The sequence below is a fragment of the Atta cephalotes genome, assembly GCF_000143395.1.
Source record: "Atta cephalotes unplaced genomic scaffold scaffold00002, whole genome shotgun sequence".
NCBI lineage: Eukaryota > Metazoa > Arthropoda > Insecta > Hymenoptera > Formicidae > Atta > Atta cephalotes.
In genome coordinates this window covers 4,501,885-4,515,584 of record NW_012130066.1, presented here as the reverse complement: position 1 = coordinate 4,515,584, position 13,700 = coordinate 4,501,885, and the positions used below count along the sequence as shown (strand labels likewise).

At 24.3% G+C, this 13,700-nt stretch overlaps 2 protein-coding genes across 2 annotated transcripts; both read left to right on the top strand.

The window, feature by feature from the left end:
- Window positions 1–1,329: 1,329 nt before the first annotated feature.
- Window positions 1,330–12,861, top strand: LOC105623177. The gene is made up of 9 exons (XM_012204580.1): window positions 1,330–1,685; window positions 2,015–2,344; window positions 2,968–3,169; window positions 3,327–3,482; window positions 3,571–3,618; window positions 6,697–6,869; window positions 12,205–12,406; window positions 12,567–12,722; window positions 12,805–12,861. Exons 1-9 carry the CDS (start codon window positions 1,330–1,332, stop codon window positions 12,859–12,861), a joined length of 1,680 nt encoding a protein of 559 aa, XP_012059970.1.
- Window positions 5,787–8,027, top strand: LOC105620682. The gene is made up of 5 exons (XM_012202175.1): window positions 5,787–6,148; window positions 6,534–6,869; window positions 7,274–7,475; window positions 7,741–7,896; window positions 7,974–8,027. Exons 1-5 carry the CDS (start codon window positions 5,787–5,789, stop codon window positions 8,025–8,027), a joined length of 1,110 nt encoding a protein of 369 aa, XP_012057565.1.
- Window positions 12,862–13,700: the final 839 nt, after the last annotated feature.

The following is a 13,700-nucleotide window of genomic DNA, read 5'->3' as shown; positions in this document are numbered from 1 at the left end:
GTTTGTGGAAGTACGTGCTTACATTAGCATGTACTTTGATTTATGGTATAAGAAAAGATAATAATAGGTATATGTGCTTAGGAGAAATAAAATTAAAATGATATTACAAGAAATTTATATTAACAATAGACATATTCAAATTATAAGGATTTTGTTACAAACTTTTTCGAGATATTTCTATTCAATTTATATTATTCCTCCTTAGGTTACAAACATTTATTGTGTTAAAATTATTTATTGATACTTTATTATAATAAATAATATTGTAGTTAAAAATAATATGCGTGCAAGTAAATACATTATAGAAAAATTTGTTATAACTATTGTAAATAACTACTAATATCTTCAACTTTCCATTTAATCTAAGAATTAAAGATATTTTCTCTGTGTATATAAAGTATATATAAAAGAAGAATAAATGTAAAATCAACATTCAACGAAGCACTTGATGATATTTCGACATGTGACAGCGAGCCGCTAAGGCAAAAAATGTATTAGTAACCGGACATACAAACTATTAACATTAAAATTTCATTGCCATGAGCTATAGCCAACGATTCACTACGCAACAATCAAGGTATTAATTTCACAAACAGATAGTAAAAATATTTTGTAATATACCATGGGTGAATATTAAAGGAAACTATATTAAAGGAAACTATATTAAAAGAAATTAATTATGTGGAAATATAGAAGGCAAATAATACATTTTACTGAGGACAATTCAAAGAATTTATTTTTCCATATATCTGTCTATCTTTTCTATCTCATTGTCTTCATAAAAATATTTATAGACAGTTATACATTTGTCTAATAAAGCATTATTACCTCGAAACAATCTCGTGTCTTATTTCATGAAAATATTATTTCTCAAGAATGTCGCATTACTAGTATTGTAATAACAGAAGTATGGATACATGTGTGTGGACGAGTAGAAATATCAGAATTAGAAAATAGTCGAGAGCTACGGTAGAGATTTATACATTGTAGTTTGAGGAGATAAAAAACGAAGATTTAATCAAATAATATTCTCAAGAATATACTTGAGTAGTTCATGTTAATTTTAATAATGTGATAAACAGCTAAAATAAATGCAAGTAATATAAATTAATTAGAAAATCTTTGTAAGTGCATATAAAAATAAGATTTTATAAAATTAATTTCAAAGAATTTCTTAACTTCTTTAAATTAGCATATTAGAATCATTTTTAATATTTTCTTCTTCTATCCTAAAAAAAAAAGAAATATTTCAATCAATATTACGATAAACAATAACGTAAATGTTAACTGCAAATTGTATAGGCTAATCTACATTAAAAAGAAGCACAAATGCTGAAATTTTCGCTCATGCTCTGCGCATTCGCTGGATGCTGGCAACCGATTATATGGACATCGCTGTTTAAACATATAATTTATAAGACTTATGCAATATTTCTGATCTTCTCATTATATTTATTTTTGATTTCTCAATTTATAAATATTACATTAAACGTCGGCAATTCTAATGAATTTACCGATGCTTTATACATGATGTTGACGATATTCGTAGCAGGCTACAAACAGGTTTATATGTGGATAGATCGTAAGAATTTTATAATAATAATAAATATTCTTAATGAAAAACCTTTTGCACCATATGAAACACATGAAGTAATGATTCAAGAAAAATTTGAGAAACTGATACAGTAAGTGTCATAAAATTGTATAATTAAATGCATCAGTTATTCCTCAATAAATTTCGAGATAGCAATATCTTGCCTTGCTTTTTGGATATTTTATAGTAATTATAGCATTAGTAATTACAGCGTATCTAGTTATATTACATAATAATTTGATACAGATAATATAAATTATGTTTCATTTCATTAAATTTTTTATAGAATTATGAATATTTTTACATTTGTAAGTATCTATAGATAAAAAGTATTATAAGTGATATGTATTACAGGAAATATAAAAAAAACGAGTTAATCTCTTGGAAATTGCTGTAATAAATTTTATAATTATTTTATAGAAACAATATGCGAAGATATTTAATCATCGTCTTGATGTCAATCACATCGATATTAACGATGTCTGTCTCCACGAACTTTAAGAAAAGAAACTTGACATATAAGGCATGGGTACCGTTTGACTACTCATCTCCTGCTATTTATTTTGTTGTATATATTCACCAATTAATAGCTATGTCAACTTCTGGTATAGTAAATGTTGCTTGCGACAGCTTACTTTGTGGATTCTTACTGCACATCTGTTGTCAATTTGAAATTTTGGGGTATCGACTGACAAAACTTACGCAAAATAGTCTGTGCGACTGTGTTCGTCATCACAACCGTATCTTTGAGTTAGTTTATTTAAACAGTTCACATTTAAGACAAAAGTTTTTTTAATTTTTCTTCTAATTAAAAAACTTGAATTGCACACAAAATAAAGATATGTTTTAAACAATTATTATTTATTTCTCAAATAGATAAATAACTGGAACAATAAATAAATAAAGAAGACTTTTTACTACAACTTTTTTATAATAATTAGAAAGATAAATAATTTTTTATTTATAAAAATCTATAGACTTTTTGGACGAAAATAAAATAAAGAAATATAAATATAGCTAATAAAATATTGAATTCTTTAACAAATTTCAAGTGAAATTTGATTAAAAAAGAGAAATTTAAAAAATATTTTTATAGAGATTAAATAAAATAGTTATTAAATAAAATAGTTTATAAAATAGTTTATAAAATTTTCATTAAAGGTAGATAAATTTTGAGATAAAAAAAGAAGATAGAAAAATAAAAATAAAATATTATTATTAAAATATTATAAATATTATAAAATATTATATATTTTCTGTATTAAACGAGCAATTAAAATTTAGTAACATAAGTTTAATAATTTGTAAAAAATTAAAAAATTATATTTGTTAAAATATTAAAGTATTATTAAAAATTTTTAATCTAATCGCAGATATGCATATACAGTGAATAATATGTTCGCGAAAATAATTGCTATCCAGTTTGCTGTGAGCATGTTGGTAGTGTGCTCGAATTTGTACCGAATAGCTATGGCGAGAGATTACGTTAGTTTCATTTCTCTAATAATGTATACGAGTGCTATTTTAGTGCAGATTTTCATCTACTGCTGGTTTGGAAACGAAGTCAAGTTAAAAGTACATTTTATTTAAATTGATCCTATTTATATACTGAATATTGTTTAAAATAAATTATCTGTGATGCTAAATGCAAAATAAATACGTAACTAAGATTATCAGAAAAAATAACATTTCTCACTATAACATTATGTAAAATATGCATTTTTATTTGTAGAGCCTTCAATTAATAAATAGTATTTATGATATAGAATGGTTGGCGCTTAGTAATAGCAACAAAAAAGATCTCTTATTAATTATGAAGCGCGCAATGACTCCTATCGAATTTACCAGCGGGTACATAATCACGATGAATCTTGAGTCATTTGTAGCTGTCAGTATCAGATATTTAAAATCGATATTATTATTAAATTTTGCAATTATTTTTAATAACTTTTAATATACTTATAATTTTTTTACAGTTGCTTAAGATGTCATATTCTGTTTTCAATTTGCTGCATCAAACAAATGTATAGTAACATGCTTAATAGGAATTGTTATTGTTCTCATTAATTTTTATAAAATCATATAAAAAGAATGTTAAAATAAATGTAGAAATAAATATTAATATCTTGTTAGTATCGATAAAATGATCTTTAGATTTATACAATTTTATCAAGAGTTCTTATTATTACTTCTTGAAAAGTTATAGCACATAAAACAATTGTTTTAAATATTTTTTGGAGAAATAAAAAAATATTGATTAAAGTATTTTATCAACAATTTTAAAAATTGTGTTAATGCTGAATATATAAATAAAATCATTATAAGCAATTTCATTATGCGTGTGTGTATGAAACATTTTACTTTTTCTTTATTACACACACACACACACACACACACAGACACCCTATATAGGATTTTACAATCGGCTCAATGCTGGGCCATTACTGGTTGCACAGTTGGTGCAATATTGGCAAACTATTGGCCCAGTACTGGCAAAGTATTGGGTAATAAGACTTAGACTCAATACTGACAGATGGTATTAGCCCAGTCATTTTAGCCAGTGATGGCCTAGTATTGATTGGGACCTTGTCTGTCAGTTGACAGCTGTAGCATTGACTATGTGTTAGTTTCATTGTAACTACTGACAATCTTATATGGAACATTTTACGTTAAATCATTAATTTTTATTTTGGACAGCACTGTCGTAACATCTAATATAATAAACAATTAACATCATTACACACAAATTTATCAATAATTAATTTTAATTTACTTACTACTTATTTATTATGTATATATATTAATTTATGTGTATACGTACAAAATTTAAAGATTAAAATTTTGTTTTTTTTACATTCGCGATGTAGAAGAGAATAAATGTAGAAATCATAATATGGAAATAACTTATAACATATAATACACTTATAGATTACGTCTTCTTATAAGAGCTTATTGCGTGACAAGACTAAAAAATAACTGTATTCCCCTTTCATTATTCTCAGACATACTATACTCACTCAGAAAAAAAGAAAATACAGGAATATAACGAAAACATAGTAAAACTGAGCATATGAACTATCATCAATATTAAGATTTTATAGAAGTTTTATTTTATAAATTGCAACTAATGATTTGTTGGATGTCTGATATTTAAAGTGATATGTTTAAAATTGTAGACAACACAATGGAAAATAATAAATATAATATTTTGACGAAACAATATATAATGAGGAATCTATATTGAAGTATTCTGCAAATAGTTAATGAACTAATAATTTATTGATTATTCAAAGAATCATTTCTCTTCATATATCAGTTTTCCTTCTGTTTTGCTGTCTTTATGAAAATAGTATACTATATAATTTCTAATAGAACATATATCGAAAGAATCCCGCATTTTAATTCGTGAAAATATTTTATAGGATATCACCGTAGGTTGTATATATGGATATATATTACAATAATAGATATTACAATAATAACAGTAGAGGTACATACGTAATGCATAGTATCATTATCAGAAAGACGCGAGACATTCTACAGACATTCCGAGTTTTTCTTTCTTTCAAATCTTATCTATTTTCGTTTAAGACACAACAAGAGCTTAAATAATGTCTTTACAAATTACATGAATAGTTTAAATTAACTTAAAAATGAAATATTAAATAAACGTAAGTAATCCACGATGTAAAAAAATCTTTGTATAAAAAAGTAAATGTGTTGTAAAAATATTATATGCATATCAAAAGATTAATATAAAAAAAATTAAATTTTATTAAGTGGTTCCAAATTAATTTTTATTAACTTAATAAATTATCTTTGTAAATATAAATTCCTCTCATCAAAATTTAATCAAATCAAAATTTTAATCAAATTTAACAATATCAATTTTTTATATTAAATATCTTTAGTTAAGCTATAAATTATACTATGGAAAATACTAAAATACAAAATAAATAAAATATATTTCAAGTAGAATTTTATTAAACAAATTAAAAAATAAAATTTTAATTTTTTTATACTCCTTTTTATCGTTTTTAGTAAACTTATTTTATAGTAGTTTGATCTTTATCTTTGGAGAGAAACATTTCTATATAATAATTTTTAAAAAAATTTTTTAATTTTAAAAATAATTTAATTAATAAATATTAATAGAAATTGGTGTAAACAAAATTGCATTAAAGGAGCTCAAATGCGAGTGCTGAAATTTACACTCTTAGTCTGCGCATTTGCTGGATGCTGGCAACCGATTTCATGGACATCATTATTTAAACATATAATTTATAAAACATATGCAATGTTTCTTGTCTCTTCATTATATATATTTTCGATATCTCAATTTATGAACATTGTATTGAACGTCGAAAACTCTGACGAGTTTACTGATTCCTTATACATGATGTTGACTGTATTCGTCGCAGGCTATAAACAAGTTTATATGTGGATAGATCGCAAAAATATTATGGTGATAATCAATGTTCTTAATGAAAAACCTTTTGCAGCATGTGAAATACAAGAATTGAAGATTCAACAGAAATTTGAGAAAATGGTGCAGTAAGTATTAAGGTTATGCAAATAAAAAATTTAATTATTCTTCAATAAAATATTTTCTAAGTAACAAAATATTTCTTATATGTTCTCTAATATTTAAAAGTAATAAAAATAATGTAATTATATTGTATTCATATTTTATTGACAATTTGTACAAATGGATATAGAAATAGATTTATAAAAATAGATATGTAATATGTAACACAATTTCATTTTTTCAAGTTATTATTACTATACTTTTAAAATATTTGTATAACTTACAAATAGAAAAAGAGGAAAAAATATAGGAAAAAATATATAGTAATTATACAGTAATAAAATAATAGTAGAGTTAAATAAAATTTATATTAAAGAATTAGTTTAAATAATTTTTATGGTCATTTTATAGGAATAGCACGTTACGATATTTGATTCTCATTATGGCGACAATTATATCAATAGTTTTAACGTCTGTTATTATGGAATTTTCAAATAGAAATTTAACATATAAAGCATGGGTGCCGTTCAACTATTCATATCCTGCTTTATATTTTCTTGTTTATACTCACCAGCTGATAGGCATGGCAACTTCCGGTATAGTAAATGTTGCTTGCGAGAGCATCATTTGCGGTCTTTTATTGCACATTTGCTGCCAACTTGAAATTTTGGAATATCGATTGACAAAAATGACGCATGGTGAAGACGTTCTGCGTAATTGTGTTTCTCATCACAACCGTATATTTGAGTTGGTTCCTTATGTACTTTGAAAATTTGAATTATATATAATACAAAGTTCCGTTTTCCTAAAAATCGCGCATTCTTTAAATAATACAAAATAATTAAAAGATATAAATAAAGTATAAATAAAGCGTTCTAAACAATGTCTTAATTTTACAGATTTTATTTAAAATTAATTTTATTGAATTAATTTGATTATTTCTTTCTTATTTATTAAAAATCTCAAAGATAAAAACTTAATATGTATATCTATCTTGATTATTTTATTATTGTAGATTATTTTATTAAATAAATAAATTAAATAATTAATATATTAAATAATTAATAGTAATGAAAATTCAATTTATGTGTAACTTTATGTATATTAAGGGCTATTTGCTATAAAACTAAACCTCTTATATTTAATCACAGATATGCATATGTAGTAAATAATATGTTTGCGAAAATAATTGGTCTCCAGTTTGCAGTGAGCATGTTAGTGGTATGCTCGAATTTATATCGAATAGCAATGGCGACAGACTATGTGACATTCATTTCATTGATGATGTATACAGGGGCCATATTGACACAAATTTTCATCTATTGTTGGTTTGGAAACGAAGTTAAAACAAAAGTATAATATATTTCTCTAAAATAAATTAACATTTTATATATATATATATAAGTATATGTATATTATTAGAACTATAGGCTACGGTCCAGTTAATGCTACAAATGCTTTGAAGCATTGATTGATCAATCAAATGCTTCGAAGAAATAACCTAAAGTAGATCGCATTCATAAATAATATAATAAAGCTATATTTATAATAAAATTGGGATGAATAATATTTGTGTTTTGTAATGTGTTTTGTAATGCAATATTTTTGTATCCCGTAGAGCCTTCAGTTGATGAATAATATTTATAATATACAGTGGCCATCACTTAGCAATAACAACAAAAAAGGTCTTTTAATAATCATGAGACGCGCAATGAATCCTATCGAATTTAGTAGTGCGTATATAATCACGATGAATCTTGAGTCATTTGTAGCTGTTAGTATCAAAGATAAATATTATTGCTAAATATATTACAACTACTTTAAATAATTTTTAATTTACGATTTTTACAGTTACTTAAAATGTCATACTCGGCTTTCAACTTGTTGCATCAAACGCAAGATTAATAATAAATAAATAAAATTATTATTCAATTAACAAACGTTATTATTCAACGTGTTATGAAATCATTTACATTTTAATTATCATTTACATTTCATTTTTTTAAATACAAAATTCATATTTTATTAGTAACTACATAAACTTTCGAAACTTATATTCTTATTAAAAATCTTCATTGACATTAATTTTAATAAAGACATTAAAAAAGAAATAAAAATTTCATAAATTAAATCATGTTAGTTACTTCAAAAATTTCACATTAGTACTAAAAATAAAAAATTATTACAAGCATTTTTTTAATGTATTTTCTTTCATATTTCTCCATATTTCTAATATAATGATATTACAAAGTATTATTTACTTTTTGTTCAAATATTCTGATTTATAATTTAGCATCTTAGCCAACAAAATATTAAATGTGGGAAAAAGTTCATGGCGTTTTTCTCGTTAGATGTAACGGGAAAAACGCCACGAACTTTTTCCCACATCTAATGGATTGGATTAGATTAAACGTTACGGAAATATTATAACAGACGCAATTTTATATAAGCAATTATAAAAAAAAGTTCAGTTTGAGTTATTATTAATGTAGTGACGTTTGGATAGATTTATAAATAAATCTAATTGATAATTAAAATTTTTTTCTTTGCCTTATTTATTTTCATTGAAGGACAGAGTATGCAAATTATAATATAGTTTTATAACATACAAATGAAAGCATGGAAGCATCAAAACACAATGCGCGCACGCCATTCCAGGCGTGCCTTTTTTTAATTTTCCATAACAAAGAAAACTATAGCTTCAAAAATTTTCCAAAAAATTACTGAAATATCTAAAGATGAGTTTTTGCAAAAATTTTTAATTTTTAATTAAGTTTCTAAATTTTTGATTAAGTTCTAATTTAAAAAGATAATATTACAGTAATTAAAATTAAAATAATTTAAAAAATATTATTAGTTTTTCAAATAAAGTGCTTATACCTTATCATATTAAAAAAAAATACTTATACCTTATCGGCCATTTTTCTTCGCTTGTACACAATATTTGATTTTCCACATTAGATATTAATATGTGAGAGAACAATATTTACAATCCATCTATACAATATATATTTACAATCTATAATAAAATACACAATTTTGGTACTTACAACGTTTTGATGTGGCTTACTTCAGTTATACTTTGACTTGTATTGCATCTCGATGCAAAAGAGTCGAGTTATAAACTGTAAGATAATAAAAAAATATATCATGCAAAATCGAGTATCTGGTTGGTATTAAGATTTTATTACCAATTACTATTTTATTAACTAATATTAAGGATATACATTTCTTGATATTGCGAAAATATATGGTAGTAATAAGTATTTTGTCATAGGTACAATAAGAAAACTATATCGATCGTGGAAGTAGTTGAAGGCTAATAATTTATTAAAGAAAATTCTAGGAATTTACTTTTCCGAATTATTTATCTTACTTCTGTACCTCTATGTAAAATAACAGGATATATTACGCAATTTTTCAATAAAACATATATCTCGTAAAAACGTTGTGCTTTCGTTCGTCAAAATATTCTTTGGCATTTATCGTAGATGCAACATTATGTTAATAATCCAAATAAAGACAAAGACATATTTTTAAGGGTTACAAATAGCATCACTATTGAAAGTAGAATCATAAGACTCATAGACATTCGGAGTATCTCGATCCTTTGTAATCCTTTGCTCTATCTGTTTTTGCTTAAGATAACGACTTACATATTTATTTTTTTAATTGTGTGTCAATTTAATAAATTAATTTTGCAAATATTTGACAAACAGGATAAATACAAAGGGATATAAAATACAAAGGGGTGAATTAATCATCAGTAAGTTAAAGTATAAAAAATATAAAAATGTAATACGTGTTCCAAAAGTTTAACTTTTAACAAAAATTTATATACAAAATTTATATTAAAAAAAGATTTATATTCAAAATAATTTATTTATTAACTAATTTGGAAATCTACATAAAGGAGATTTATTTAATTTGGAAAACTACATAAAGGTGAGGAATATATAAAAAAGTTTTTACAAAAATATATTTCTTATAAATAAAATAAAATTGAAAATTAGTATTTCTTGAGTATTTCTTATTATTTTCTATAATATATACTATTTTCTATAATAAAATTAAATTTACTTTGTGTATGTAATCTTTATAAATGAGACATTTCAATTATAATAAACAGTATATAATTATGTCAAAAATATAAAGGATATTAAATTTCTAATATAAATTGCAGCTAAGAATCTGACTAAAACTTCGTACACATCTGTCATAATTGATGATACAGTTTTCTCAAATATCCTCGTAAAAGGAAATATTGATCGGTGTAATCGTGCACGAATTATCATCAAATTAACACGTTTTAATTAATTTGCTGTTCAAATTTAGTGTTTATGTCGACAATCTTAAATTCTCAGAGTATTGCTTATGCTGCTCTTGTTCTGTATAGTCGCGCAGTTAATAAGCAAGCTCTCTGTTTATTGACGAATTACTTCATTAAATATCACGGTATGCAAATTATAACATTCCAAAAATTACGTTCATTTTCATGAAAATTCAATGTTAGCTATTTTATACCTATCCGATTAATTTTAATCAAAATTTATTACATTGAAAGGTCTCATAATTAATAGCAATTTGTGTAGGAAAAATTGAATTAGAACAGTTCAAATGCACGTGCTGAAATTTACCCTCACTATCTGTACAATTGCTGGATTTTGGCAACCGCCTTCATGGACATCCTTGTTGAACCATATAATTTACAAAACTTACGCAATGTTTCTGGTCCTTTCATTAAATATATTTGCAATATCCCAATTTATGAACATCATAATGTATGTCAATAATTCTGACGACCTCACCGATTCATTATATATGATGTTGACTGTATTTGTCGCGGGTTATAAAAATATTTGTTTATGGATAGATCATAAAAATGTCAGAATGCTAGTCAACGTTCTCCGCAAAAAACCTTTTAAACCAAATGAATTTCACGAAATAACAATTCGACAGCAATTTGATAAAAGAATACAGTAAGTATATACATATACACACACACACACACACACACACACACACACACACACACACACACACACACACACACACATATACATATATATATATACATATATATATATATATATATATATATATAAAATATATCCATGTAATGTTTAATTATAACAATATACAATATTCTTTAAATAAATTTATCTCACAACTTACATAAAAAATTCTTTACTTTTATATTTAAACAAATTAAAAATTAATTAAATAAGAATTGATAAATAAATTTATTTATGATATAATAATTATGAGAGAATAAGATAATTCAGTTATAATAATCCAAAAATTATTTAAAAATAAAATAACAAGTAAAGTTTAAAAACAAATATTATAATAGTAAAAAACAAATAAGAATGGATATTATATAATTGTGGTTTTATATATAGGAACGTTGCGATGGGATATTTAATCCTCGTAGGTTCAGCGGTTGTCGTAGTAATTATATCATCTATCTTCATGGATCTTTCAAAAGGAAACTTGACATACAGAGCATGGATACCATTCGATTATTCAACTCCAATTGCATTTACTTTCGTATATACTAACCAAATGATAGGCATGTCATGTTCCGGTTTAGTAAATGTCGCTTGCGAGAGCTTGGTTTGCGGATTCTTGCTGCACATATGTTGTCAATTCGAGATATTGGAATATCGATTGAAAAATATCAATCAAAATCAAAATATTTTGTGCGATTGTATTAATCATCACAATTATATAGTTAAGTTAGTTTCATTGAATAATTTTCTTTTTCTTGAATTTGAAATACGTGAAATACAAAGTATCTCTTTTATAACAATTTTTTTATATTCTTTCATTAAAATAAAAAAATATTCAAAGCTTTTATTGGCTAATAAATATATGTAAAATACCACAGATTCAGAGAATTTTGATTTGAATTTTATGATTGATATAGAAATATTTTGCACTTGTTCTAATAATTGATCATTAAGTACATTTAACGTGAACACAGATAATACAATAAATAATTGAAATAGATAGAATATTATATTTAAGATTATTTATATTACTTAGAATAATATATTTAAAATTTTTTATTTAATCGCAGATATGCGCATACGATAAATGACAAGTTCGCGAAAATAATTGCTGTTCAATTCGGGGTGAGCATGATGGTGGTGTGCTCAAATTTATATCGAATGGCTATGGCAAATGAATATATGAAATTTATTCCATTGATAATGTATACAGGCTGCATGTTGGCACAGATTTTCATTTATTGTTGGTTTGGAAATGAAGTCAAATTAAAAGTATATATATTTCATTTAAACAAATTAATTTTATCATTAAACTTAAATAAGACATAAGATAAATTAATAATGAGATAGAAGTGATTAAGAAAAGGAACTAAAACAAATATATGATATTCTCTTCTTGTAATTTGCAATGTTTTCATGTTTTTATTTATAGAGCCTTCAGTTGGCGAATAGTGTTTATAATATGAATTGGCTGGAACTTAGCAATAGCAACAAAAAGAGTCTACTAATAATTATGAAACGTTCGACGTTTCCCATCGAATTTAGTAGCGCGTATATTATCACGATGAATCTTGAATCGTTCGTAGCCGTCAGTATCAACAAATTAAAATAAAAATTATTGCTGACTGCAAATTTCGAATATTTATAAATACATCTATAATTTTTTACAGTTACTTAAGATGTCATATTCGTCTTTCAATTTGCTGCATCAAACACAAGAACAATAACGTGTTTATTAAATAGAAAGTAACGTTTTTTATTTTTGTTTTTGGTTTTTTATAAAATCATATAAGAAACGCAGAACTATATTAATAATTAATATTCATGCTAATCGTTTTATTAAAAACAAGTAAAATTTTTTATGACATTTTTTATAAAAATTTACTTAAAACTGCAAAGTGCACAAAACATATTAGTGAATTTATAAATATATTAAATTATGAATAAAATTGTGAATTTAAACATAATATTGTAGAAAAAATTCATATTAATAGTAAAAATAAATAGAATTGTCGCATATATTTTTGTAGCGTATATTTCTTTTTTTTTCATATAATTTCTTCACATCATTATCATGAAATACTTTAATGATTATTTCGATAATTGAAGCAATTATGGGATTAGATGTTGCAGTAAGTAAGAATAACATTATGCATAATTTATATCAAATTTACTTGCCACAAATTTATTTTTCATTAATTCATGATAATTTTTATTCAATATTATTTCACTAAACACATCCAAAATAACGTACAAAAAGTTAAACGCAAACATTTTTTTAATATTACATTATTTCGGTAATCTCTTGAGGTATTCTATAGATTTATTTAAATTTTAATTCTAATATAAGTAACTTAATCAATAGTCTTTGCGTTTTTTGCAAACTTCTTTCATGTTGAAAGACAAACACACACTGTCAGATGCATGCACACATAAATACACACATTACGTTTAAACAAATACTGAGCATCGTAATAAAAAAGGTGAGCGTTAATTAATGAGCTATAAAATACCAACTCATTATAGTTTACATATTTATCATACTTATCGTATTTGATTAATGAAA

Bases quoted from the DNA above. Each gene is read 5' to 3' on its own strand.
- LOC105623177 (XM_012204580.1), top strand. From the start codon at position 1,330: ATGCTGAAATTTTCGCTCATGCTCTGCGCATTCGCTGGATGCTGGCAA. The intron at 1,686-2,014 runs GTAAGTGTCATA...ATTATTTTATAG, and splicing joins AAATTTGAGAAACTGATACA to AAACAATATGCGAAGATATT. The intron at 2,345-2,967 runs GTTAGTTTATTT...ATCTAATCGCAG, and splicing joins CATCACAACCGTATCTTTGA to ATATGCATATACAGTGAATA.
- LOC105620682 (XM_012202175.1), top strand. From the start codon at position 5,787: ATGCGAGTGCTGAAATTTACACTCTTAGTCTGCGCATTTGCTGGATGC. The intron at 6,149-6,533 runs GTAAGTATTAAG...GTCATTTTATAG, and splicing joins AAATTTGAGAAAATGGTGCA to GAATAGCACGTTACGATATT. The intron at 6,870-7,273 runs GTTGGTTCCTTA...ATTTAATCACAG, and splicing joins CATCACAACCGTATATTTGA to ATATGCATATGTAGTAAATA.